General features: G+C 41.6%; 1 protein-coding gene across 1 annotated transcript; it reads left to right on the top strand.

Moving 5' to 3' along the window:
• The first annotated feature begins 803 nt into the window (after positions 1–803).
• LOC125311137 (interferon-inducible GTPase 5-like) lies at positions 804–17,124 on the top strand. The gene is given in 4 exon segments (XM_048268907.1): positions 804–922; positions 12,711–12,966; positions 12,968–13,313; positions 16,299–17,124. Coding segments are annotated over 3 exon segments (1,215 nt in total). The 5' UTR covers positions 804–922; positions 12,711–12,723; the 3' UTR covers positions 16,925–17,124.
• The last annotated feature ends 8,191 nt before the right edge of the window (positions 17,125–25,315 follow it).

The following is a 25,315-nucleotide window of genomic DNA, read 5'->3' as shown; positions in this document are numbered from 1 at the left end:
ACAATTTCAACCACATTTTGCTGCTCTTATTTTTTCATTATTATATGTGCCCTCTTATTTACTTATTTACTTACTTTTTTGTTTACTTGAATGTTATGTTTGTCTGTGGACCTAAATTGGTAAAATATGTCTCGTCTTCACCGTGGGATAGTGAGAAACGTAATTTCGATCTCTTTGTATGTCTGGAACATGTGAAGAAATTGACAATAAAGCTGACTTTGACTTTGACTTTGAAATTAACACCTATGTCTCCATAGTATTTCCACCTTGGCTGTTTCAGTGAGTGCTGTCGGCCATGTTTACGTCTTTGCTCCGGAGCTTTGCTCGTTGTAAACCAACCAATCAGCACGCAGTTCATCTAAATATTCATGAGCATACCATAAAAGGAAGAAAACCTCTCGTTTCATTCTAGGGCTTTTAACCAGGCTTGCATTAGGGCGCATAGAACAGCACATATGCCATTTTCAGCCCAACCAATGTTACACACCCTATTCAGAGACCTTAAAGACCAGCACAAAATACCCTATATCATCATTCTATCACCCCTTTAACACACACATACTTACATTGTATGTATATTCAGTAGTCAGTAGCCTATATATATATATATATATATGTGCATGTGAAGTTATTCAGTTAAGGCCTAAACGGCCACCCATATTTGTATCAACTACTAGACTAATAGGTCATCTACCAGAGTGGTGTTTAAATATTAGCATACTCTGGCCCGCCATCTATTGGCTAACAAAAGTATTGGCCCGCTTCCACAGTTATGCCGACTGTAAAAGTGCCGAGCTGCCGTGCCTACATACACCAACTCAGCGACGTTGGGCTACTAAGGGGAAAACAAACTCCGAGTGGAATCATTGCTCGTTTGCTTCGCAGAGGACTGCCCGTAATTTTGGTGATAGGCTACTTTGTGGTAAGTCTGACGTTAGCAAGAAATAAACTTTGAAATGTGATGGCATGGCACAGTTATTGTCCTTAAAACGTTTAGCTGCAGTGGTTTTCAAACTATCCATACGCTTGCTAGCAAAATAGATTAGATTAGACTTCCGTAATTCAGGCTGTCAATAAAATTTAGCCTACACCTACATCGGGCAGGCTTTTTGTGGCGGTCTACATCATCGCCACGTTGAATTGGCATTTCTGAATGTGTAGGCTGCCTACTTATGACGGCGAAGTTAGGGTCATCGGGCAATGAAACAATAGGCCTACTGACCTGGACGAGGGAGAGGGCAATATTCCGAGAACAAACTCAACTCAGCCTCCCCTAGACTTCTAAACGCGGACATTCTCTAACATTGTAAAGTCACAAATGTGCGAGAAAATAAAGCCAGAAATGTACGAGAAAAGAAGAAATAGTGCTTCACAATGAATCACATGTCACAATGTCCTCAACAAGTTCACGGGGAGGTTATATTCATTTATTCAAACTACACAGGATTAGGCAAGAGATCATTCAGGCGCCGTGACATTTACATTTACTTTCAGCTTTGTTCTCACTCCTAAGTTTCGTTTTCTCTCAGAAATAGTCTAGGCTCTGGGTAGTTTGTTCTCATACTGCCACCTACAGCTCAATATAACAGCATGGGTAAATGGGTGACTAAAACAAGTTACAATTCTTACCTGTGCAGTGTTTCCCATACATTGACTAATCTGTGGCGGGGAATAAAAATCGGCCACCACACATAAATATTCTATGTTTAACTTAATTTAAATTAAATATAAGATCAAATCCTTGCATTGCCATTGAGCTGCGCTTTTTACGCACGCAGCCTTTCCATGCCCCGCCCCGCTCTCTCTTGTAGCCCGCTGCCCCTCCTCTGCATGTGCATTTAACAAAATATTCACGATTGTTGAAGGATTGTTGTTGCCACATAGAAGCATTGCATAAAAGACGTCTGGCTAAATTACTATTAAATCCGCTCAGCATCGTGACCATGCTGCGCAAATTTGTTCAAAACTGCTGCATTGAAGTTAACTCTGCTAAGATCTTATCACAACATAGTAGGCTACATTGAAGAGACTAAACTAAGTTAAGTTATGCAATCAAGCAGTATCTCAAAGCTAACGTTAGAATACTGTTTGGAATTCGAATTTAGCATGCTTAGCCTACTTACAGCTGCTTGTCAATTTCGTTGACGGACTCATTTTATTGACTCTGACACTGAATGTTTGCAAAATCCCGATGTAAATGGAAAAGTGTTTTCCAAAATCCAAAAGTGCTTGTCCCAAGGAGAAGTACGAACCTTTATTTTAACTATGTAGAAAACGTTATGAATTGCATCCACACATTAGCAGCCTTTAAACTGTGTTACAATTGCAATTTGCAAGGGTTCCCTCACGAACGTCTTAAAGTGACGTTGTCCAAGTCAGCTACCGCCACAAATTGAATCCAATTCTGTAGGAAACACTGCTGTGTGAAGTTGATGAAAATATGAATAAAAGTATTTTGATTCGTTTGTTCAAATGTAGGTGATGATGGGGTGCAGGTTGACCCCATCACTAAACAGGCTAAAGTTTAATACGGCTGGATGGGTCACTAAACAGGTTAAAGTTTAATATCCTTAAGACGTTTGTGCACAATCACGCACAAACAAATCACAATACTTTTATTCATATTTTCATCATATGAGGTGCCAACACACAGGTCTAATACCTACATGGCATGATATGAGGTCCCAACACACAGGTCTAATACCTACATGGCATGATTTTGCAAGCCATACCGAACGACTGCACTAGCTAGCCTACCTTATGATCCAGCCTATTGATATAGGCCTATAATCCACACAGCCTGTAGATTGAATCCAGATATGCCTACATTAGAAGTTACAGCCTTGAGGAACATTTCAGGGTTCCTCACTATTCTCACAGTAGAGGAACCTTTTCAGATCCGAAAGGTTCCACTGGGAACTTAGTAGCTGGGGAACGGTAGGCCTACTATTGAATTAACATGATTACATTTAAAAAAAAAAAAAAAATCAAATAACCCATCTGATATCACCCTTGTTAAAGTTAGCAACATATTTTTTTTAACTTTGCAATCTGAAAGACACACGAGATTGTTGTATTGTCTTTTTGTTTTATAAAATAAATGTTTGACTTAGGGCTGTGCGATATGGGAAAAAATGATTATCCCGATACATTTTCTCAATTTCACGATATACGATACATATCTCGATATTTTGAAATCTCCTTTAAAGGACCCCATGAAATCACACTTTTACCCTTTACTGTTTTCACTACAATCCCTGCAGATTATATACCATTCTTGGTTAACTTCACAGGTGGTATCCATCCAAAACATTTTATATTTTCATAGTGATTAACCACATTTAAATTGACATAAGACTATTTTTTTTAAGACTATTTGTTTATTCAAACAAAGCAGAAACAAAATTACAACAAATATGAAATAGAACTGAACAGAATTCAAACTGCAATAAACTAAAGTGTAGGGATGAGCATCGTTAAGAAATTATCGATATCGATGCCATAGAGTCTGCTTATCGATGCGATTCCATATCGATTCCTGTACCATTTGCTGAAAACTTATAGGATGGCTTTGAGAGTTGTTGGCTTTGAATGTCTAATTCAAAGTGATTTTAGAGCAGTGGTCCCCAAACTACGAACCGCCACCTCATTTTGGGTGGCCCCCCAAAACATGTCCGTGGTATATAGCAACCGGCCCGCACGGGAGTACGACATCGTCAAACTATAACCTCCGCAATTTCCCCCATTCATTCTCTATGGCGAGTCTTAACAGTACACATGTAATACTCTTTTTGTCCACTGGTGGTTGTTTTGGCGCTGTTTCGCGTTTGCCATCAAAAACAGAATAAAATGTAGGCCTATCTGCAAACAATGTAAGAGGCCTATGCTGACTGCATCAGTGCTCAAAGTATTCTAAAAGTTTATAAATGAATTGTTAATAACTAACTAACTAACTTATATTCAAGTCATATTTCTGGGACTTTCTGGGATAATTATTTTTATTTGTATTTTATTTGTTATTTGTTATTTTTAAAAATAATATAAAGGCTTAAAGTGGTCAACTTTTTGATAAATATACACCTAATAAGGTAGACAAGTGAGATACAGACTATTTTCAAAAGATGTATTTCATCATTTGCCAAAACATTTGGAGAAAAATGTGAAAAAAACATTGTCATTGTCACTCAAGTATTTATCCTCACCACTGTCACTGTCTTTTTAAAGCAACACCAAAGCACTTTTCCTCTGTCGCACACACGCTATTTGTTTGTTCAGCACTGACTTTGGAAATAACTATGTCCACAGACAAGGTAGAGCAGTGGTCTCCAACACGGTGCCCGCGGGCACCAGGTAGCCCGCGGGACGGCTATGAGGCGCCCCCAGCGCACTTTCTAAAAATAGCCAACAGGTCGCCTGCAGATCACGCTCTAAAAACACACTCCATTGTGAAGTTTTCAATAGATATTTAAGTCTAGACCAGAACCATTTTAAGAATGTATGTAGCCATACATCTGTAACATTAAATTGATATTGGTTATACCTTACAAATTGTAGCTGCGTTAAATTTTAGCCTTTGGCTCCAAATCCGTTTCCCATTCAATCACAATCTCAACAACAACGGAAGCGGAGCGCATACACGCTGCTCGCATGCATAGACAAAGGGGAAAAAACTTGCTTGTCTGGTGTAGCCAATGGAAGCATATCTTTGCAAAAGTTCTGTGGCCATTCCATGTTCGTCAAATACGGTTCTTGCATGATTGTTCAAGGACTGAAAAACAATTGCTTTAGCTCACAGGCCTTTTCTCCTCCGTTGGCAACTGCCGTATAATAGCGCTGAAAATGTTATAGCATGCATGACTGAGCAGGACTGTGCATTACACTTTTTTGTCAGATCATGGATCATTTCAGGTGTGCAATAACTTTAAAAGGAGTTTTAATATGTTAAAGGGCGATTACTATTGAAATGTTAAAACCGAATTGTCCACTGAAATCAGAACTTAAACAACCCCTGAATTCATAATGGTGGGTGGGTATAAATTGGGTACAAATTGTAACCCAAATTATTAATTGCACAAAAAGATAGATTAGATTCCCCATGCAAACTTTGAAATGAACAAACTGAACAAAAATGTTGGTAGTGTTGCATAGGTTATTGATATTAAATTTGAAAATACAGTTGCTTAATATATAAAGAAGTATAGGCCTGCACAATATTGATAATTTAAAAGTAAAAATCACTTAGGCCTATTATTTAGGAGGACTACCCTCGCAAAAAAGGGGTGAGGGTATGTTTGTTTTAAATGAGTAGCCCTCCATATGATTTCGGGTCTTCAGGTAGCCCTCATTCCCAAAAAGGTTGGAGACCCCTGAGGTAGAGTATATTGCATGATTTTATGAAAGTATGATGTATTGCGACATCAGAAGGAAGTCAAATTTGTAGTTTCTTATGTCTCATTCCATCGAACTACAGATCTGCTTGCATAGTGCGGTTATAGCCGATTGAGGGTCGCAAAGCGAATGCAGAAGTGCCGTTCACCCTTGTTACGAAGTTGATGAACCACTGAAACGATTTTGGAAACATTATTTTAAGGTACAAAAAACTCTTTGGTGTTGCTTTAATATTGGTGCACATCTCCTCAGAGCCTTTACACCTGCAAAATTGCGTGAATTGTAAGTTGTTACTCTTGCAAGAACACCTTATACTGCATTGGCTGGCAAGACAACAACACTTCACAAGTTCCAGAACAGCCTCTGGTGCTGGTGAAAGTTTTGACAGAACAGGAGCCCATTGCCCATCAACAATTTGTCTCCATCCCAGTGATAGTGAGTCAAGAATCTTTGGACCAGGGACTGTAGCTTGTGCCTAAACATTTGCTTGCTTGTGTGCTCTCAGAATTTCAATTTCAATTTAATTTCACTTATAGAGCGTCAAAACATTACCCATGTCTCATGGCGCTTTACAGAGTGTTAAACATTCAGACAGAGCCCATGAGTTCCATGAGGAAAAACTCCCAAGAATTGGAGATACACATAAGATGAAACCTCAAGCAGATCCACGACTCAAGGGCCTGACCCATCTGCCTGGGGTCAATTACAGGACAGTAAGGTCTATATACAGAGAATAGAACATGATATTTAGAGCCACCTGAGGTATATGTTACCAAGTGGTTGGATGGTTACATATCCAGTATGATAATGCATGAATCCTATTTAGTGTTAAGTTCAAATAGTCCAGTGTAGGGGATGAGTCCATAGGGATTAGGAGTTGTCATCGGGCAAGTAGTGGGTTTGCTAGGCTGCGAGGCAGGAATCGAGCATGGGGACAGCAACAGGCGATGGTAGGGCAATCATAGGGATGGGATTTCCCTAGTTCCCGAGTTTTTCCATTCCCTGGTTGGGTTTTAGAGTTTTAAGCATGTTCCACTGAAGGGCTTTAGCTGTTTGAAAACCATGTTTTGAGGAGCTGACACAAATTTCTCACATCCAGCTAACACGTCTGGAGATGGATGAGGACCTACTACAAGCCTACAAAGTGTGTTAATGACACCATCATGACTTAATTGACTTGAAACAGAAACCTTTCCTTTTCCACAGGATAAACAGTAAATGGTGGGACAAACGGTTGACTTTCAATTTCCTAATGGGATACAATAGGATACCCCGATAGGTCCACCAACTCTATACATGATGTGATTGGCCTGACCGAAGTTTGGTTTTTCCACCTCACAAGCCAACGGAGAGTTGCTAGAGTGTGGGGCAGCCGTGGCCCACTGGTTAGCACTCTGGACTTGTAACCGGAGGGTTGCCGGTTCGAGCCCCGACCAGTGGGCTGCGGCTGAAGTGCCCTTGAGCAAGGCTCAAGCAAACCCCTCACTGCGCCGGGATTAGTGTGTGCTTCACCTCACTGTGTGTTGTTTGTGTTTCACTAATTCACTGATTGGGTTAAATGCAGAGACCAAATTTCCCTCACGGGATCAAAAAAGTATATATACTTATACTTAGACTACCCTGGCTGCAAATTACATTTCCTGCCGCTAGGGTGCGTCAAGATTTCTAGGCTGAGATGTATCTTTTGTTAGCCTAGAAATCTAGACGCGCCCCTAGCGGCAGCAAATTACATTTGCTGTCAGGGCTAGTCTAGCAACTCTCCGTTGGCTTGTGAGCTCCAGAAATCGAAACTCAATCAGGCCAATGCAATTGTGTATAGAGTCGTTAGGTGGGCTTAACATAATGATTGATGGCAGAGTTGCAACAGTTTGGCTTGAATTCCCTGCTACTTGAAAACAAATAAGATGGATGTTGCTGTTGGCGAACAGTTTGACACGAGTTAAGCTTTTATTAAGTTGGCAAACGTTTGAACTAGCCAACTAGCTCCGCTTGGTGGGAAACGCATGGGACTCATAGCTGCTGCGCTGTCCTATTGCGTGCAGAGGGAATTTGAAAGACAACTGATTATCCCGCCCCTCGGACTGAGCACTGCGAACGGTGAGTGCCCAGACCCTACATTTTAATGTGGGTCTGGCTCGTCAGGCTAATCTTTTGTGGCCATGATAATGAGACTGTCTTTGTTGATGTCTGGTACCCTGCGAAGGGCAAGCACCAAGACCTCTGTGTGACCTGTGTAGATATGTGGGGTTTTGCCAAAATGACTTACTGTTACTGCCACCTTTGTGTGTGTGGCTGGGCTGTGACTGGCAGTTTACATAGTTTGCAAAGGAATGAAATGCCCGCACTCTGCTAAAACTCCCATATATTTAATGTGTTGCAACGTTTCGACCCGGCTGGGTCTTCCTCAGGCAAAAAACAAAAAAGCCGGGTCGAAACGTTGCAACACAATAAATATATGAGAGTTTTAGCAGAGTGCGGGCATTTCATTCCTTTGCAGTTCTAGTTCCATTTGCCCTGCACCTCACCGGTGGGGATGTGCACACCTCCACTACTACAGTTTACATAGTTTAACAGCTTTATGAGTAAGGTAGAGGACGAGGTTGGCTTTGGTTTCCTTCGATCCCAGGAAAGCTTTAAAGTCTTTGATTGGTGTGAAGTCTTGTATTTTTTATCCCTTATCATGTGCTTTTCCCATTGTATGGACCTGTCTCGTCCTGTCTTTCATGGAGTTTGTGATGGTATAGCTGTTAAATAATAAGTATATGTCATTGTAGCCTCGTGCCTTACTTTCAACATTTTCAAAGAAGCATTCTGCCAGATCTTAGCAACAGTTTATGTCACTTTTCCTGACAACCATATCCTGCACAACAGCCATGCCATCTATTAAGATGCTATCCAATGTGTGTGTTAATTGCACTGAGCTACTCTCTGTGTTCAGAGGATGCTGTTTCTGAAACCAGTCACAATTCATGGATGAAGGCAGACTTAGCTGTAGTGGGCAGCATTAGGCTTGCATATAATCAACAAATTCAGATGTTCCCACAATTTCTGGCAAGTCCTGTTAACAGAATTTTTGAAGACCAAAGAGCTCATTGTGGACTTCAGGAAGTCTAAAGCTAGCACACACCCCCATTCTCATCAATGGGACTGAAGTGGAGTGTATCACCAGCTTCAGATTTCTGGGTGTCTACATCTCTGAGGACCTCTCTTGGACCCTCAACACCTCTACCCTGATCAAGAAGGCTTACCAGCGTCTCTTCTATCTGAGGAGGCTAAAGAAGGTCCACCTCCTCCTCAGATCCTGGTGAACTTCTACCCCTGCACCATCAAGCGTATCCTTACTAGCTGTGTCACAGTTTGGTTTGCCAACTGCTCTGGCCACGACCGAAAAGCACTGCAGAGGGTGGTGGAAACTGCCCAATGCATCTCCATTTCCTCACTCCCCTCCATTGAGCCCATCCAGGGCAAGTGATGCTTGCATAAGGCGCACAGCAGGTTCAGAGGAAACTTCTTTCCTGCAGCTGAACTCTAGCTCTCCATCCCAGTGACAACCAACCAACTAAGACCCCCCCCACCCCCGGTCCAATGCCTCCTTGCCTGTGCCTATTGAGGTGTCCACAACCATGGCAACCTTGACAGGGACAACAAGGAGGCAGACCCCCCAATGTCTGTTGTTCATACATTCACATTACATAGCCATATTTATTCTACTCTTATAAGGTAACTGCTAATACACTCTACATATTTATATTACTGTAAACATCTCAACCTTATATAAATCAACTACACTACACTATATTTCTTGACCTGTCTATGCACCACCTGTCTATACTTTGTATATCACATTGCACTTTTCTCCTTTTTTGCACTTCTGGTTAGACGCAAACCACATTTCGTTGTCTTCATACTTGTACTCTGCAATGACAATAAAGTTGAATCTAATCTAATCTAATCTATTGTGGTGAGTGCAGAACATTACTTTAATTCAAATGATTATTAGGTTATGTGAAGGAAACGTTTAATCAGTCAATGTGTTTTTCCGGGTATGCCAATAAATAGCATAATGGTGGTTACACCCATCACTGGTTGATAATCATCTCATGTCACCCATGGTCATATTTATTACCTAAGCCATTCAATTTTATTAGAAAATGTATGTATATAATGATAATACCTAACATATATCCATTTAAAATGTTTAAAAAGGCAATTATTTGCTATTTCTGGTGATGTATCAGCCTGATTTTGGACCTGTGCAGTCTGGGAAAAAATTGGAAACAGGTAGTTTTGCAAACTATAGGGTCTGAAGAAGTGAAAAAACATAATTTGCAAAAATCTATATGAAATGTTCCAAACACCTTTTTTTTGCTACATATCGCCCTGCTCTAATATGCAGCACAGCAAATTAAAATTTAATCCACTACTTAACCAAACTTAACCTTAACCAAACCAAAGCTTGACTGAAACATTGTAAAACCATTGACTTGTTTTAAATTAATTAAGAGACAAGTCCTCCTCGCATGATCCTGCTGAAAACTGCTGGTTTTATCTCAAGCAAGCACGTATTATGAACGCATGTTTTTTTTATGTAGGCTAACCAGTCGCCGACATTCAAAAATATGCGGTTATATTTCACAAACGCTGGCAAGCAAGCTGCTGACAGATATTACAGGTATTATAACTTAGATATTTTCTTCCCTATAGGCTAGGCCAGCAACACACGCTGGAAAGATGCAAAGATCAACTAAACATGTATTTCCTCCTGATTTACGTTTGTTTTCTTTTTCTGTCAGTCCGTGGTTCCTTCATAAATTGCGCAGCAACTTATCAGACGAGTGACAGAAGCACTACACATAATTCGACCAGCAGTCTTCCCGTCCATAGTTTGTGAAACGATGCTGCATCCGAGCAAATATTCTAGATGCCCAGCGCAACTCCAAAAAGGAGGACAAATGAGCGTCCGGCTTGCGGCTGGGCTGTACAGGGCTTTTAAAACCCATATGTCCGGGCCGGTCTAAATTCGAACGTATGGCCACCCTATTGCTAACTGGCTCTTAGGAACAAGCTGTTCGTCCATTTTAAACTCATAGTTCGCTTTAGGTCGCACTGTCTAGGCCGGTGTTCGCGCTGCAAATCAAAAGAAACTAGAAGATGAAGTTTCCTCCCTTTCGGAACTACAGGTCACGCGGGATTAGTTTGTGAGTGTGTGACGCGAGTGTTTTTTTTTTTATCCCTCAGTCACTCCAGTTACTGCCTGAGGGAGAGGGAGAAAGCTACCGGAGATTGTTTTTAAACACGAAACCAGGGCAAGTCTCAGCTGCCGCTTGAAAAATGTATGACAATAAAATACTCGATACATACGATTTACTAATTTTATATATCTCACAAATCTATTTCGGAGATATATCGAGTATATTCTATATATATCGCACAGCCCTAGTTTGACTAACTATGAACTGGCCAATATCAGCAGGGACTGATTGAGTCAACAGTGAAGGGCATGTTTGTGCCCACAGGTCACCTGTCTTTTGGTGTGTTGGTTTCAGGTCATTATGACTTCAGAGTTCTGATTTACTCCACATGATCATGTCACCAAAATGTATTAAAATAATCTATCTACAACTACTCTTCAGTCCACTATTGAATGTGTTTTATACCATTGAATGAAGGTGTCTCAAGGTATCTAAGATGAGTCATTGTTTGTCTACCTTAATATTAAATGTGTTAGTCTATCTCATGAGACGTGTTAGGCTAATATTAGATGAATTATTATTCGTCTACCTTAATATTAGATGCTTTAGTCCAGGGGTGGGCAAACTGTGGCCCGCGGGCCGGATCCGGCCTGCCAAGCACTTTCATCCGGCCCACCGAGCATTTCATTTGGTTATCAGGCTGCTCGCTATTTTTTTCCTGCGATAGACGACATTGGTTAGCTTTACTACAAACTGCTTTTCACTCTTTTTAGAGAATGTTTACAATGTCAATGTCAACATTATGTTACAGATGATGGGCCTACTCGTTGTTATCTCCTTTGCAGCTGATCTAACTTGAACGTTCTGCTCCTCCATTTAATTGGGAACGCGTCTGAGCGCTCACGAGAGGGAGAGAGAGAGCGGCAGGTTTGATTGTTCATTGTTGATAATTCATATCTGCTTCTTATAAGAAACTTTTAAAAGTTTCTTATAAGAAGCAAACGTCTACCGACCATTTATAAACTGTGAGAGGGCACAGCCATAGCTACAGCAGAAGCCATAGCGGAGCTGGCAGAAGATCATTGAGAACTAAACATGAATTGTTCTTAAAGTGAGAGTGCACAATTTATTAATTTGTTAAACATCATCAAATTAGTAGCATTTTTAAGGAATTAATATTTTAAAACAAAATTACTTTTGACACTAAATGATGGGCTTAAAAAATATTTTTTTTGTGTGTGTGTTTGGGGGCGGGGGTTGGGTTGCTGCCCGTAGGCCAATTTTCAAAACCCAATGTGGCCCTTGAGCCAAAAGTTTCCCCCCCCCCCTGCTTTAGTCAATCTCACGAGACGTGTTAAAGGTTGTATCAGCGATGGCGGGGTAATGTCACTCTGTTGACGTTCAAATAAAACAGAGAGCTAGCTCGCTACTCCCTCCCACTCCCTCCCGTGCAATTGCAGTCGGTTATTGGTTGGAACACTTTATTTTGCCTTTGAGTGGTTGGCAGCTAGCGGATCGTTAGGAAAGATTAGATGAATGTGATCATTTAATGTTTGAGCCTTTTTTGGGCTTGCAATCGCTGATACAACCTTTAAGATTAGATGCTTCAGTCTATCTCATGAGACCTGTTAATATTAGATGATTTAATCTCATGAGACGTGTTGTGTGGCTGACGTGGCCCTCTTTGTTGTTTGTCTTTCTGTTGTGTTTTGTGCTGTTAGTTGTTTTTGGATGCATGCCTTGTCCTGTTGAGTTCCCACACCATTGTACCAAGGCCATAATTAGTCCTGTGCATTACTCTGCATTGTATTGATCTTCAGCTCTATCTGTGCTGCCTTATCCGTTTTAAGGGAGATCCTTTATATCCACCATTTCTCTAGAATATACTTGTTATATAAATAATTGCTATTCTCTGCTCATCTGCTTAATATCTGTATCCATTAGTTGATTTAATTCGTGTGGAATTGATTCCCACACCACAGTCAAGACAGTCCTGCACAATATTGAGCATATTTTGGTGACAGACTTGTCAATCCACCACAGTAATTGGTAAGTGTATTGGTGACAGACTTGAGGAGTAACGTGTAAACTCTTTTCAACTAAACTTGTCTTGTTTTCTTTTTTCATGAGAGGGGCGACCACCATGGCTGAAAGGGAGGATTTTGACAATGGCTGGGACTTCATCAGTGACCTTGAGGTGAAGGCCGTGAGGGAGTTCAGTGAATCCCTGGAGACCCAGAACATCACATCAGCCGTTCAAAGGATCCAGACTTACTTCCGGGACCTGGACGAGGTGTTGCTGAACATTGCGGTCACGGGGGAGTCCGGGTCTGGCAAATCCTCATTTGTGAATGCCCTCCGAGGCTTGGGGGATGAGGAGGAAGATGTCCGCTCCAACTGGAGTGGTGGAGACCACCACAGAGCCAACGGCCTACCCCCACCCCAAGTACCCGAACGTCATCTTGTGGGACTTGCCAGGGGTTGGGACACAGAATTTTAAGGCAGACACATATCTCGAGCAGGTTGAGTTTGACAGATATGACTTTTTCATCATCATTGCATCAGAGCGTTTTAGAAGCAGCAATGTTGACCTGGCCACTCAAATCCAGAAGATGAAGAAGAAGTTCTACTTTGTGCGCTCGAAGATTGACGTGGACGTTCAGGCCGAGAAAAGGAGGAAGAGCTTCGATCAAAAGTTGGTTCTTGATCGAATAAGACAGGACTGCATTCAGGGTAAGAACTCCAAAAACTTCAAGGGTTAGAATGCATTTGACCAGAGTAATCTCCTATCAGGTGCTATACAGGAAAAGGCTACCCCAGAAAATATACAGACCTGATTCTCTGGACATTCTCTGGACTTCCTAAACAACTTAAGACAAAAAAAAACATGCAGTTTGGTTCTATAGATGGAAATTGTTCTAGACAACCCAACAATGTTCCTAGATGTGTAAATGTAAATGTAAAGAAATGTAAATCAGGTTTAGGCCAAGTATTTGATCTCTGCATTTATCCCATCTGTGAATTAGTGAAACAAACAGAGCACAAAGTGAACACTCTGGGCCAGATGTACTAACGCTTTTGCACCCATTTCAGACGTATTTGTTTCGCAATGTGCATGTAAAATCATTGCGAGGTATGTACAAACAGGCCCCAATGATGTAAAAGCGCAAACTGCCTGTCGCGGGAGCTGAAAGTGGCAGATTGCGTTTGTCATGCCATGCATATGCATTCATGGGAGGATCCAGGGGAAAGTGGGAGTTTAGTGTAAAGAGATGGGAGGGGAAGAGTAAAGAGCGCCTAGTTATGTATTCCGCGGTATGTACAAAGACTGCTCCTGAAAGCACACGTCTATTCTGCGCCTAAATACTTCCGCCTTGTAAAAACAGGTGTTAATCCACATTGCAGTTCAATGCGTCAATAAGAGAACCTTTCAAAGACAACAGAATCGCTATTTAGAACACCAGTTTTTGTGGTGAAAGTATTTGTACTACCAAAAGCAACCTTAATTTTCGTCGGGGCTAGGCTATACTAAACAGTGAAGAGGTGTGGCTAGGCTATACTAAACAGTGAAGAGGCGTGGCTAGGCTATACTCAACAGTGAAGAGGCGGAGCTAGGCTATACTCAACAGTGAAGAGGCGTGGCTAGGCGTGGCTATACTCAGCAGTGAAGAGGTGGGGCTAAGATATACTCAACAGTGAAGAGGCGGGGCTAAGATATACTCAACAGTGAAGAGGCGGGGCTAAGATATACTGGAGTGGCCAGGAATTAATTAGTCTTTCCAGCAATTGTATCTTCTTAGCAGAAACTTTTGTCCAGAGCAACTTACAATGACATCAATAAACAATAAATTAACGTTCAAATCAGTTTAAAGGTCCCATGTGTAATGTCCACCAAAAAATCAATTCATACTCCACATTCCATAAAAGATGGGGGCAGTATACCTCCAGAAAGTGAGTTGGTCTACCCTAGAGTAACAACCGAGACACGTGTATTGCAGTTTGGCTGGCAGTTATGTTGCCCGCATACCGCCTCCCATGGCCGAAACTGGTATTATGACACCTGTCGGGCTGTGGCTAGTAATTTAGCATGCTAATTCAGGTTAGGGATCGACCAATTATCGGCCTGGCCGATTATTAGGGCCGATATTTAGCATTTTTATAATAATTGGTATCGGTCATTTTTTCCACCGATAAGCCGATACTAAATTGGATAAAGAATGAAACGCGCTACTTTGTCTGTAAAGCGTCTCTCACTCCCTGCATTTGCTACTCTGTGGTCGAGAGCACTGTCCCGCCCACTACACCGTCTGATTTGTTAGTTAGCACAAATGCAGCCAATCAGGATCGAAGACTGAACACGGAGAAAGTTTAGAATTTTCACTGAGGCTTACTGTAGACTGGGCTTCAGCCAGAGAGGGTTAAAGCGGAGCAGTAATCAAGGATTTTTGCTTCAGCTGTACGGAGCTATTTTTCGAAGGTAAGGAAGGTAGGCCTACCTTACATTGCTGAAGTTGCAATGAATCACAATCATCTACTACACTGAAGTTACAAAAACACCACTTTGTAAGCTATTGTCTCTTTGATCCGGATCAATAAGTAGCCTAAAGCACCCACCTCCTTCATTTAGCGAATTCCCGATTGATGCATGTTAGTGATAGCCTACCGTTTACTAGTTAGCCTACAAACTCGGGTGCTGCGCTTCGGTAGTTCTTTGCATCCGCCTCGTCCATTAATTGTGAATAACGGAACACCTCGGCGGACGTTATTCCTTAGGCCTACATAGTAGTCCTAAATTATGCGATAGCGAATGTCAAAAAGTCTAGTTGCTGCTTTTTGACGGACTGTCAGAAAAGACTACAGGCACCCAGGGTCAGACCTGAGCTGGCATTTACGTGCCTTTTAGGCTCACAGAAGTGTAGCTTATAGCCTACATATGGACACAAATTGCATGCTTAAATAGCCTAAGAACTATTTTAAAACTGTTTTGTTAAACTATTCAACCATAACACTTCTCACTATTCAGCCATCATGCATGCACCTCTTCCTCTCCCTCTCTCGTGCACTTACATACATGATGGCAAAGCATCCTCTTTGTGACAGGTTCCTTAACAAGCACATAGCCCATTGTGTAGGCCTAGCCTATGGAAATAATTGCTATCAGTCAGCTCTTGGATTAACATGATACACAGGATTTACACTTGTGATGCAAGTTGATAGACAATTGTGTATCAAAAGAAGAAAGAAAAGTTAGCATAATTAAATGCTTTTGAATGAAAATTTTCAGCATATCGCCATAGCCTAGGCTACTATCTACCCCCTTTTTGAAAACTGAAATATCGGTTTTACATATCGGTTATCGGCCTCCTGTTTTGGTAATAATTGATATCGGTATCGGCCCTGAAAAAACTATATCGGTCGATCCCTAATTCAGGTTGATGTCTATGCAGCACTATACCTTGTCATTTTTTTAATGACATCATCACCCTTATTTCTTCTCATTCTTTTGATGCGTGTAACTCATTTTTGGGATATTTTTACCTGAATTCTTACACATGGCACCTTTAAGGTAAAGTCATATAACCTAAAAATAGAAAAATACCAATGACAGTAACAGACTAAATAAACTCAGTTGAACATGTTTTTAGATCTCCAGATCAAGTACTGTAGTGAATATTCTCCATCCTGTAAGTTGGCCTGTAATCATGTTCCCTCTTTAAGGGCTGGTGAAGAATGGTGTGGATCATCCTGCAGTCTTCCTCATCTCCAGCTATGAACTTGGCAACTATGACATCAATGCCCTGCAGGACACTATGGAGAAGGAGTTGCCTGACCACAAGCGTGACATGCTTCTACTTGCTCTGCCTAACGTCACCATGAAGATCCACCAGAAGAAGAGAGAAGCTCTAGGGGCTAGAGTGTGGAAGATGGCTTTGTTGTCTGCAGGCATAGCAGCAGTTCCAATCCCAGGCCTCTCTATCTGTACCGATGTGGCAATACTGGTGACAGAAATCAAGGAGTACTACCAGGCCTTCGGTTTGGATGAGGAATCCTTGGAGAACCTCTCCAATCAGATGGAGGTGCCGGTGGAGGAGTTTAGGGCTTGTCTCAAGTCTCCTCTGAACAAGGAGATCAGTGCTGATGTGGTGGTGAAGATGCTGACCAAGGCGGCAGGAGCGGGTATGATGGTAGCTGGGCACGTTTTCAACATGTTGCCCCTCCTTGGCTCTTTGCCTGCCGGGGCTTTGTCTTTTGCCTCCACCAAACTCATGCTGGAGAGCTGCCTCAAAGAGCTGGCTGCTGATGCACAGAGTGTCCTGATGAGGGCGCTGCAAACTGAAGTTTGAGTAACTACAAGTGGACTCACAGCAACGCACAGATGTAGAGTGATTTTAACTGTGGCTTCATGCTCCTTTATACATGATATAATGAGTTTATGTAACAATGTATAGTCTATTGTATGCTTATGTCACGTGTTTCTTGGTGTTTTATGCCCCCAACGTTGTCTTCAAGGCATGGGTTGGGGTTAGGAAAAGGGTTGGGGTTAGGGTTAGGGTAAGGTGTTTTAAAGTCGACGGTGGCAGCGCTGCCTGGAAGACGACGTTGGGGGCATAAAACAGCATCGAGCAGGTCACGTGGTCGCCATTTTGAGCATTTTCTGTGCGAAAACAAGGGTTTGGTGGTAGACATGCTGCTGCGCTACATTCACTTACAATGTTTTTACAGTTTGTGATGCTTTGACAACAATGCTGATGGCTTGGATGAAAAACTTTGTGTCTTTGATATTAATGTTCACAATGATGGATATCAAAACATGGGCTAATGAAGGAAATCGGATCCTGAGATCAGTATAACAGGATATATTAATAGGATAGAGGGCTACATCATCACCTATATAAAAGGGTAGAGAACGATTGGTGTGCTATCTCAAAATATGGTACAGCATCTCGCTATATTTTGGCAGTCCACTGTATCTTTTGGGCACCAAAACTAGTAATTAGTTCCGTTGCAGGTAAGTAATTAGCTATTAGTCTAATTACTCACAGAAACTTTCAGAACTTCTGAACCTCCAAAGCATCATGATCATGCAGAAAATACTGAAAATGACGACCGTGTGCCTTGAGCATATAACAGTACTTTGGGAAACACTAGTAAACAGCTTTATCACTCTTCATAAGCATTTATAAGAGGTTTATAACAGTGCTTTGTATGTTGAAGCTTTACAGTACTTCCAAGTAAACAATGAAAGTCATACAAGCTCTGCCTTCAGTATCGTAGAGGTTTCAGAAGTTCAGAAGTGTTAATGTTTACACAGTAATAGTGTTGGAAGGTTGTGCCAATCATGTCAAACTCCACCTGTGTTCAACTCTCATCCAACCCAGGTGAAGAGGTGGGTCTATTAGATTGTTCACTGTGGGAATGTCAAGTACTCAGGGGTGGGGTGATTAAAAACATGTGATTTGTCTTCTTTTGATGTTTATTCATTTCTGAAATGTGTGATTTGGTCATATAGATTCTCCATACAAAAGAGAATAATTTGATCACAAAAAAGGGGATGGGTGGAGCCATGAGTTCACCCTGTGGGTGGAGCCAATACGGGTGGGTGGAGCCATGAGTTCACCCTGTGGGTGGGGCCAAGATGGGTGGGTGGAGCCATGAGTTCACCCTGTGGGAACCATGGAGGTATTATATATAACTGGAGAGAGTGACTAAGTCCCGCCCTCCATACAAATGAATGGTGGAGGCTAGGCTAGTAAATCCGGCCAATTCATAGTCAACGCCATCTTGAACACTGGGGTTCGGATCCAGCGCCAGTCGGCTCTGACCATGCGCCAAGTTCCAAAGCTGGAAATGACGCATGGACGAACGTCGATTTTTATTGAATATTCTGTAAAAAGAGAGTCGTCCTCCAGTAAGAGGGTGACGACAATGCACATACATTGCTTGCCACGTAACAAGAAGAAAAAGTTGCTCGGGAACGTGCATGGAGTTCGAAAATGAAAGATAACGCATAGAACGGCCAGCCTGAGCGGACAATTACGTCCCCAACTCATCTAAAATGTAGTGTCTGGAAATACTTTGGGTTGTACACCGCAGATGGTAAAGTAACCCTTAAAGAGAATGTTGTCTGCGGACTCAGCAAAAAACAGTTTACTTACGCATCCACAACATCCAATTTTCGCGCTCACCTGTCGAGTTACCATCCAAATGAGGCAGCGGAATCGGAGGCACAGACGGCCAGAGCATCGCCAGGCAGCCATGTATGATCGCACACTTTCCGTAAATCCTCAAATTATGTCCGGGGTTTGCTATTTGCTTAGCCTGGTATGTTTGGGGCAGGATTGTATGCGAGGCAGAGCTTTATTTCTTACATTGTGCGTTTTATTGTAAGACGTGTGTTTCTTTTGGAGCGGCATACCAGGCTATCAAAAGCAGACGATTTTCGGTTTGGTTTGGGATTTAATTTACTTTAAGACTGTTTTATTATATATCTAAATGTTGAGACTGATAGGCACTTAAATATAGGGGGTATTTGATGGCTCACTGTGAGGTTTCACGTAGTTGAAAAAGTGTCGGAATTTCCAGCTGTTTATTGCGAGACAAGGCAGCCGCTTTCACTCATTCATTGAATGTGTGCTGTGCTGTAATGGAAACCTTATTATGTAGCCTAAGTTGAGTTATTTTTTAATTATGCATGGTGTAGGCCTACTTGTTATTAAATTCGTAGGCTGGAATGCCTCACGGCAACAATTGTGTTTAAATGTAGTAGCATAGGCCTACTGCTTCAGCCTCTGGCTAGCTCAAAATGGGGCTGCTATGATGGGTTGAGAGTGTTGGAGACCCATGGTGTAGGCTATAACGAGACAATTAAGGGCTTTATGCCGCTGTTGTGTAATTTATTGTCTTTAATCATATTTAGGCTATTTTTGTTCAGGGCAAACAACAACGAAACAAAGCCAATACAATTCTCTTTATTCGTCATCATGCATAACCATAATATACATGTCTTCTCATAAGCTCAATTACGCACTGAATAACGTTTGGCTGTAGCTGCCGGATAGGTACCCGCCCACCAACATGTACGCGCATGGGAGCTCGTGCCCAACACAGATTTTCGTGCATGGAGCTGGTTCCAAATGATCCATACGGCGCCATACTTGAAAATGACGTATGCTAACATGCCGAAGCTAATCTGCACGCTCTTGACCGCCTGGTGGGAACACTGCTCCACAGCCACACTGTGTCTAATCAGGTCCAACCAGTTTCCTCCTCAGCAGGACCGCAGCACAGGACCTCATGAACCTGGAAGTGTTCACACTGCTGTTTAATCACCGTCGTGCTGCTGAAGTGTTCTGCTGTTTAATCACCGTCGGTCCGTGTAGGTCCGTGTACCATTCGTTCTTTTGAATTTCAATTAAGAACGAAAAACAATAAAATGGGAAAACAGTTTATTTTATTCCGTTTTAGTGTCAAACAAAAAAACAGATTTCAACCTCTATTTCCAATATTTAATTTAAAGTTTATTTCAAATATACACCAATCAAAATACAGTCCTCGTGGGTCCGTGTATCATTCGTTCATTTGATATTCAATTGAGAATCAAACGAAAAAAATAAAAAATGACTTGTTATTTCATTATTTGTTTATGAATGTGATACAAACAAACAACACATTGTTTTCCAGGCTTTTGATTTCATGTTCAGATCAAAAGTATAACGTTAAATACATTAAAAAATGGCTTCAGGGCCGAAACTGATTTTGATATTTATTTGTTCCGATTTCTGTGACCTGGAAGTCTATCCAAGTCACTTTCTTGGTCTAGACTTGTCAGTGCTCAGTGTTGACAATTTAGTGACTTTGTTGCTAGATTTAGCGACTAATTTTGACCATCCCTAGCGACAGAAAATATTGTCTAACAACTATAGCGAGAAATTGGGCGACTTGCGCAACGATGGCAAACTCGGTTTCGTTGAATCGACAGAAAATCATCTCCCTTCTCATGCTGCAGTAGCCTTCTGGTGAGATTACACCAAAGACAGTAGCTATGACAGGGAAACTAGGGACACACATCGTTCAACAAGCACATTGATCAAAAGAAAGAGGGGCTACAACTTCATTCACAAACAGAGCAAATAATTCAAATCGAGCCATAGTCGTATAGCCACAGGCGGGCCTAGGCCTGTCTACTTGTCAGTCTTGCCCGTCCAATTACGTTCACCATCTAAAAAAGACGCGCAAGTAAACACTCTGAGAGCTCACGAATCAGTCAAATCTCGAGCAGGCGGCAGCTCCGTTTAATTGTCAGGTGTGAAATACGTTCATATTCAACTTTTTATGTCAGACGTTGCATGCCTATGGAAGGAATGGCTTTGCAGTAGGGTACAACCGTGACAATTGAAACGGGGGACGAATGAAACATTCCGGTTTTCTCCGAGTGCAACGATGATAGACAGTCATCATTTGGACAAAACATAGAGCATAACCTCCGTTGCTCAGCCAAATGCCTTCCTGTTACGTCCTGGTATCACGGAGTAGGCGATAAATGATTTTTGATGGTCACAAGTTTACTTCATTAGCGTTTTTTTATTATTATTATTATTAAAGAGTGTTTTTCATTTAAAGGCTTGACTTCATGCTTATTCAGTAGAGCATTTAGTGCTCTCCCCAATCCCAGACGTTCACATTGCATGTTTGTTTGTAATGGATGCAAAACAGCCTATAATGCTAGATGTCTATGACGGGACGATTGAAACACCTGTTACATTCGTCCCAACCAGGCCGTAAACCCTATTTATTAAGTCAATGCACACATATCTGTGTTTATACTATATTTTATGCAGGTGAGACATGGAAAAGCGGTTTTAAAAAGATGCAAATATATTTGGGGTTTTCAGGTAGGGGGTCGAGTTTTGCCATGTTAACCTGGAGACTGACATGTCGCCTGTGGGTCACTTATTTGGATGTGTGGTGGCTTTAACCACGTAAAACAGAGTGAAATAACATTTTATACTATAGAAACATTATATAATTCGAAACATGCATTATTCTAGCTATATTAATGGCATAGCGCATGCTATTTCCATAACCGCGAGTAATGCGCTTTCACCATGACGGCAATGAGTTGTTAACAGACATGAACCAAGACATATAGCCCAGCAGCAATCTATCTAAAATATTAACTTTCAGTGTTTTACGATGTCTTTGTAAATTACGTTTAATTAAGAAGTGTTTCATTCGTCCCGGTTCTCCCCTAGGATTGTCCAAGTGTTTTAAGTTATGCGTTTAGACTGTCGACTGAGGAGAAAAAAAGAGATTCTGTTGCTCTGTCCGAGTGGTCATTTAAATATAGATCTTTAGGTTAAATTGTGTGTGGAAAAGTTATAATCAGACTGGTAGGCCTAGTCCGATTTAACACTGCAAAACAGAAGTAGCAGCTGGCAATGGAAGTCGATAAATAATTTCCGGGTCAGAGCAATCGGAAAAAATAAATAACAAAATCAGTTTTGGGCCTGAGGCCGTTTTTTAAACATTCTACTTTTGATCTGATCATGAAATCAAAAGTCTGAAAAACAAAGCATTATTTGTTGGTTTGTATCACATTCATAAACAAATAATGAAAAAACAAGTGCTTTTTTCGTTTTTTCATTTTGGATTCTCAATTGAATATCAAATAAACGAATGATACACGGACCCTCGTGCCTATTTCAATTTGGATATTTTATTCTCTCTGGTTTCTATGCCCCGGAAGTTATGCAGCTATGCTGCCTAGCGCGTATTTTAAGTTTTTGGATGCATCAGTCTGTATCGGTGGATGTTATTCTACCATGGCTGCCATTTAGATCCATGCTAAATACATGAAAGAGTTGTTTGGAGCAGGCAAAACACATGCAGAAATTTCCGCCACACTGAAGAAAAATGGAATTAAGATGTGTTCACAATGGGTATTCGAAGATTTTGTGAGAAACACAACCTAAGACGCAAAGGATTGGTTACCGATGCAGAGTTGGAAAGAGCTGTTATGGGCTCGATAGGTGAGGTATGTATCTTTCACGTTATCTGTCTGGCTATGAAGTAGACCTAGGATCACATCGACAAAGGCATGTTTTCTCATCACCAGACAGGCCCATTGTATGGCCGTAAGTTCACGACTGGGTACCTGGCAACGAGGGGAGTGTGTGCAGCAGAACGTCGAGTCGGGAAGGTACTGGGAGATATCCATCGGCCGTACCATGAGCAACGATGTCAGGTTAATTGGCTCTTTATTTTGTCTTGTCACCATATTCTTAATATAACATGTCATGATATGTGTGCATTAATGTGACAATGTCCAATCAAACAGGGTGCGCGAAATCTGAATCCCCTCCCCTATCAAGGCTGCTACATGGGCCATAAACTACATATGGACCAAAATGAAAAATTAGTGATGTTTGGGGTGACTCATGTCCTAGCCGTGGATGGCTACAGTGGTAACATAGTCGCTCATTCCAGTATGCCTGTTAAAAACAACCTTGTCATCTATGAGGAAGTTTACAGGTGACTCAGCCTAACACACACACACACACACACACTCTAATTCAAGCTTCTCATTCTTGATGGGAAATCTCAAAATAGTTTGCATAATATCATGTTAAAGTGCTTTAATATGCAGGGTAAGAAAAAAATACGCTTAGGTGCCATATTAACCTCATTTGCACCTTATTCCAGATCTGCAGTGATCCGTCATGGGATGTGGGATCAAGTACGCGTTGATCATGGAAGGGAGTTTTACATGTGCCTGTACATGCAAGAGAGGTTATCAGGACGAAGACACAACACCAGTGGCCCACCATACCGATGGTAAAATAATGCAGATATGGATTGGGGGTGGTGCACAGCACATTGATTAGTTAGGGACTTGTATGACTAATAGTTATACTCACTGTGCTTTTTGCTATCAACAGAATCATCGGGTGGAGAGGATATGGTCAGAGGTAAACCAACGAGTTAATTATCCACTTAAAGAAGCCCTAATTCAGCTGCAGGACCAAGAACTAATTGATATGGAGGATGATTTAACCAAATACTGCACCTCAAACCTTACCCGCACGTTAAGTGAGATTGGCTTATGCAGAATGATTCAAGCATGGAATGCCCACAGAGTGCCAGGTATGCTAAACTGCCTAACACAACCACAGCATTATCAGTAGTAGCCTATATGCAGCCCAGTCATCCTCAGTAGCCCATAAGATTAGCTCTATGTGTAAATAGATGAGGGGCTCTGCTGTTTGCAACACACATCTGCCACGTCCCTACTCTACCTATTAGGTTGTGACCACCTACCCAATACTGAGCGTTTGTTGCCCAAACAGCATGTACTATTCACGTCACCCTTAACATAATTATCATCAATAATTTCCGCGGGGACAGGTGGCTGTCCTGTCAAAATCGCAGAGGCGCTGCTTCCCAGTGCCTCTATCGTGGCAAACATGTATGAAGTGGAGTTGTGTTCCTCGCTGACTTTGACAATTTGCAAATGACCCCTTTCCATCTGAGGAGGACAAATGTTGTGCGGAGGAGATGTTTGCACACCTATACCCTGATGTCTCTGTGTTGTTTAATGATGCTGTAAATGACAACTACATAGCGCTTCAAAAAGCGCTGTGCAACCTTATAGATGTTACCCAAAGGCAGATATAAATACACCTGTGTCCCCAGCTGTTAGTGTATGGCTAGAAGTCTTGCCTGTTTTGTAAAAATAAAAATATTTTCTTTTTTTCTTTAATGGATTAATGGAAGTGCAGTATCAAAAATAAAGTGCAGCATCAAAATACATAATACAATGGCTGTTTAACAATTGGAACATTTTCTCTGATAGGACAGAAACATTTAAAGTGCAAATCTGGTGTAGATTGATGCATAGACCTTTGAGGTCACCTGGTGCTGTACATAGGAAATTGAACAAGGAATTTTGGCACAGCTTAGACTGAAATATGGACAGGGATGTAAAGCTGTTTTAATGGGACATAGAACCTTTGATTCTGTTGCCCATTAGGTCAGCTTTACTTCACTTCCCATAGTTCCGTCCATGTTGTTTTCTTGTTCAATTTCCAATGTACAGCACCAGGTGGCCAACAACAGGCAGGGGCGCCTTAATACCACCTGAGGCCCCTGGGCTACATGTCTTTAAGGCCCCCCACACCGCAAATATTAATTATGATTAAATGATACCTGGCCTGCTATCTGACCCGCCTATTTACATAACGTGCGCTTTTGGTTAATAAAGCCTAACATGCAGTGTAGCCTATCATTATTGAGCCTATGTAAAACATTTATATAAACAGGAACAGAAAGCCCTCAAAGTAATATGCCACCCCTAGGTGAAATTGGGTCACTCCCCGCAGTCCCTAGAGTTGGAGGAGTGAGCCAAAGCGTTTTATAGCCGACCCAGCCATTGTCCTGATCTAGAAACAGCCTGGTTAGCTTTAGCTTAGCGTAGTCGCTGTAATCCGGCCAAATCAGCTAGCATGTCGTTGCAAAAGTGAATAAAATAAGATTTGTTATAATTATTTCTCGTAACCTGTACATTCACATCGAGTACAAATATCAATGCAAATTAACACGAAGGGATTTACTACACCAATTTAGATTTGGAACTATTTTCGGGCATAGCACCGGCAAAGCACCGCTGCCAGGCGCAAAGACATCACGCAGCATCTGAAAACCCTCAATTTTCGGCAATACACCAGCGTGACTACCAA

Source organism: Alosa alosa, chromosome 18 (genome assembly GCF_017589495.1).
Source record: "Alosa alosa isolate M-15738 ecotype Scorff River chromosome 18, AALO_Geno_1.1, whole genome shotgun sequence".
Lineage (NCBI taxonomy): Eukaryota > Metazoa > Chordata > Actinopteri > Clupeiformes > Clupeidae > Alosa > Alosa alosa.
This window is presented reverse-complemented; position numbering and strand designations above follow the sequence as displayed.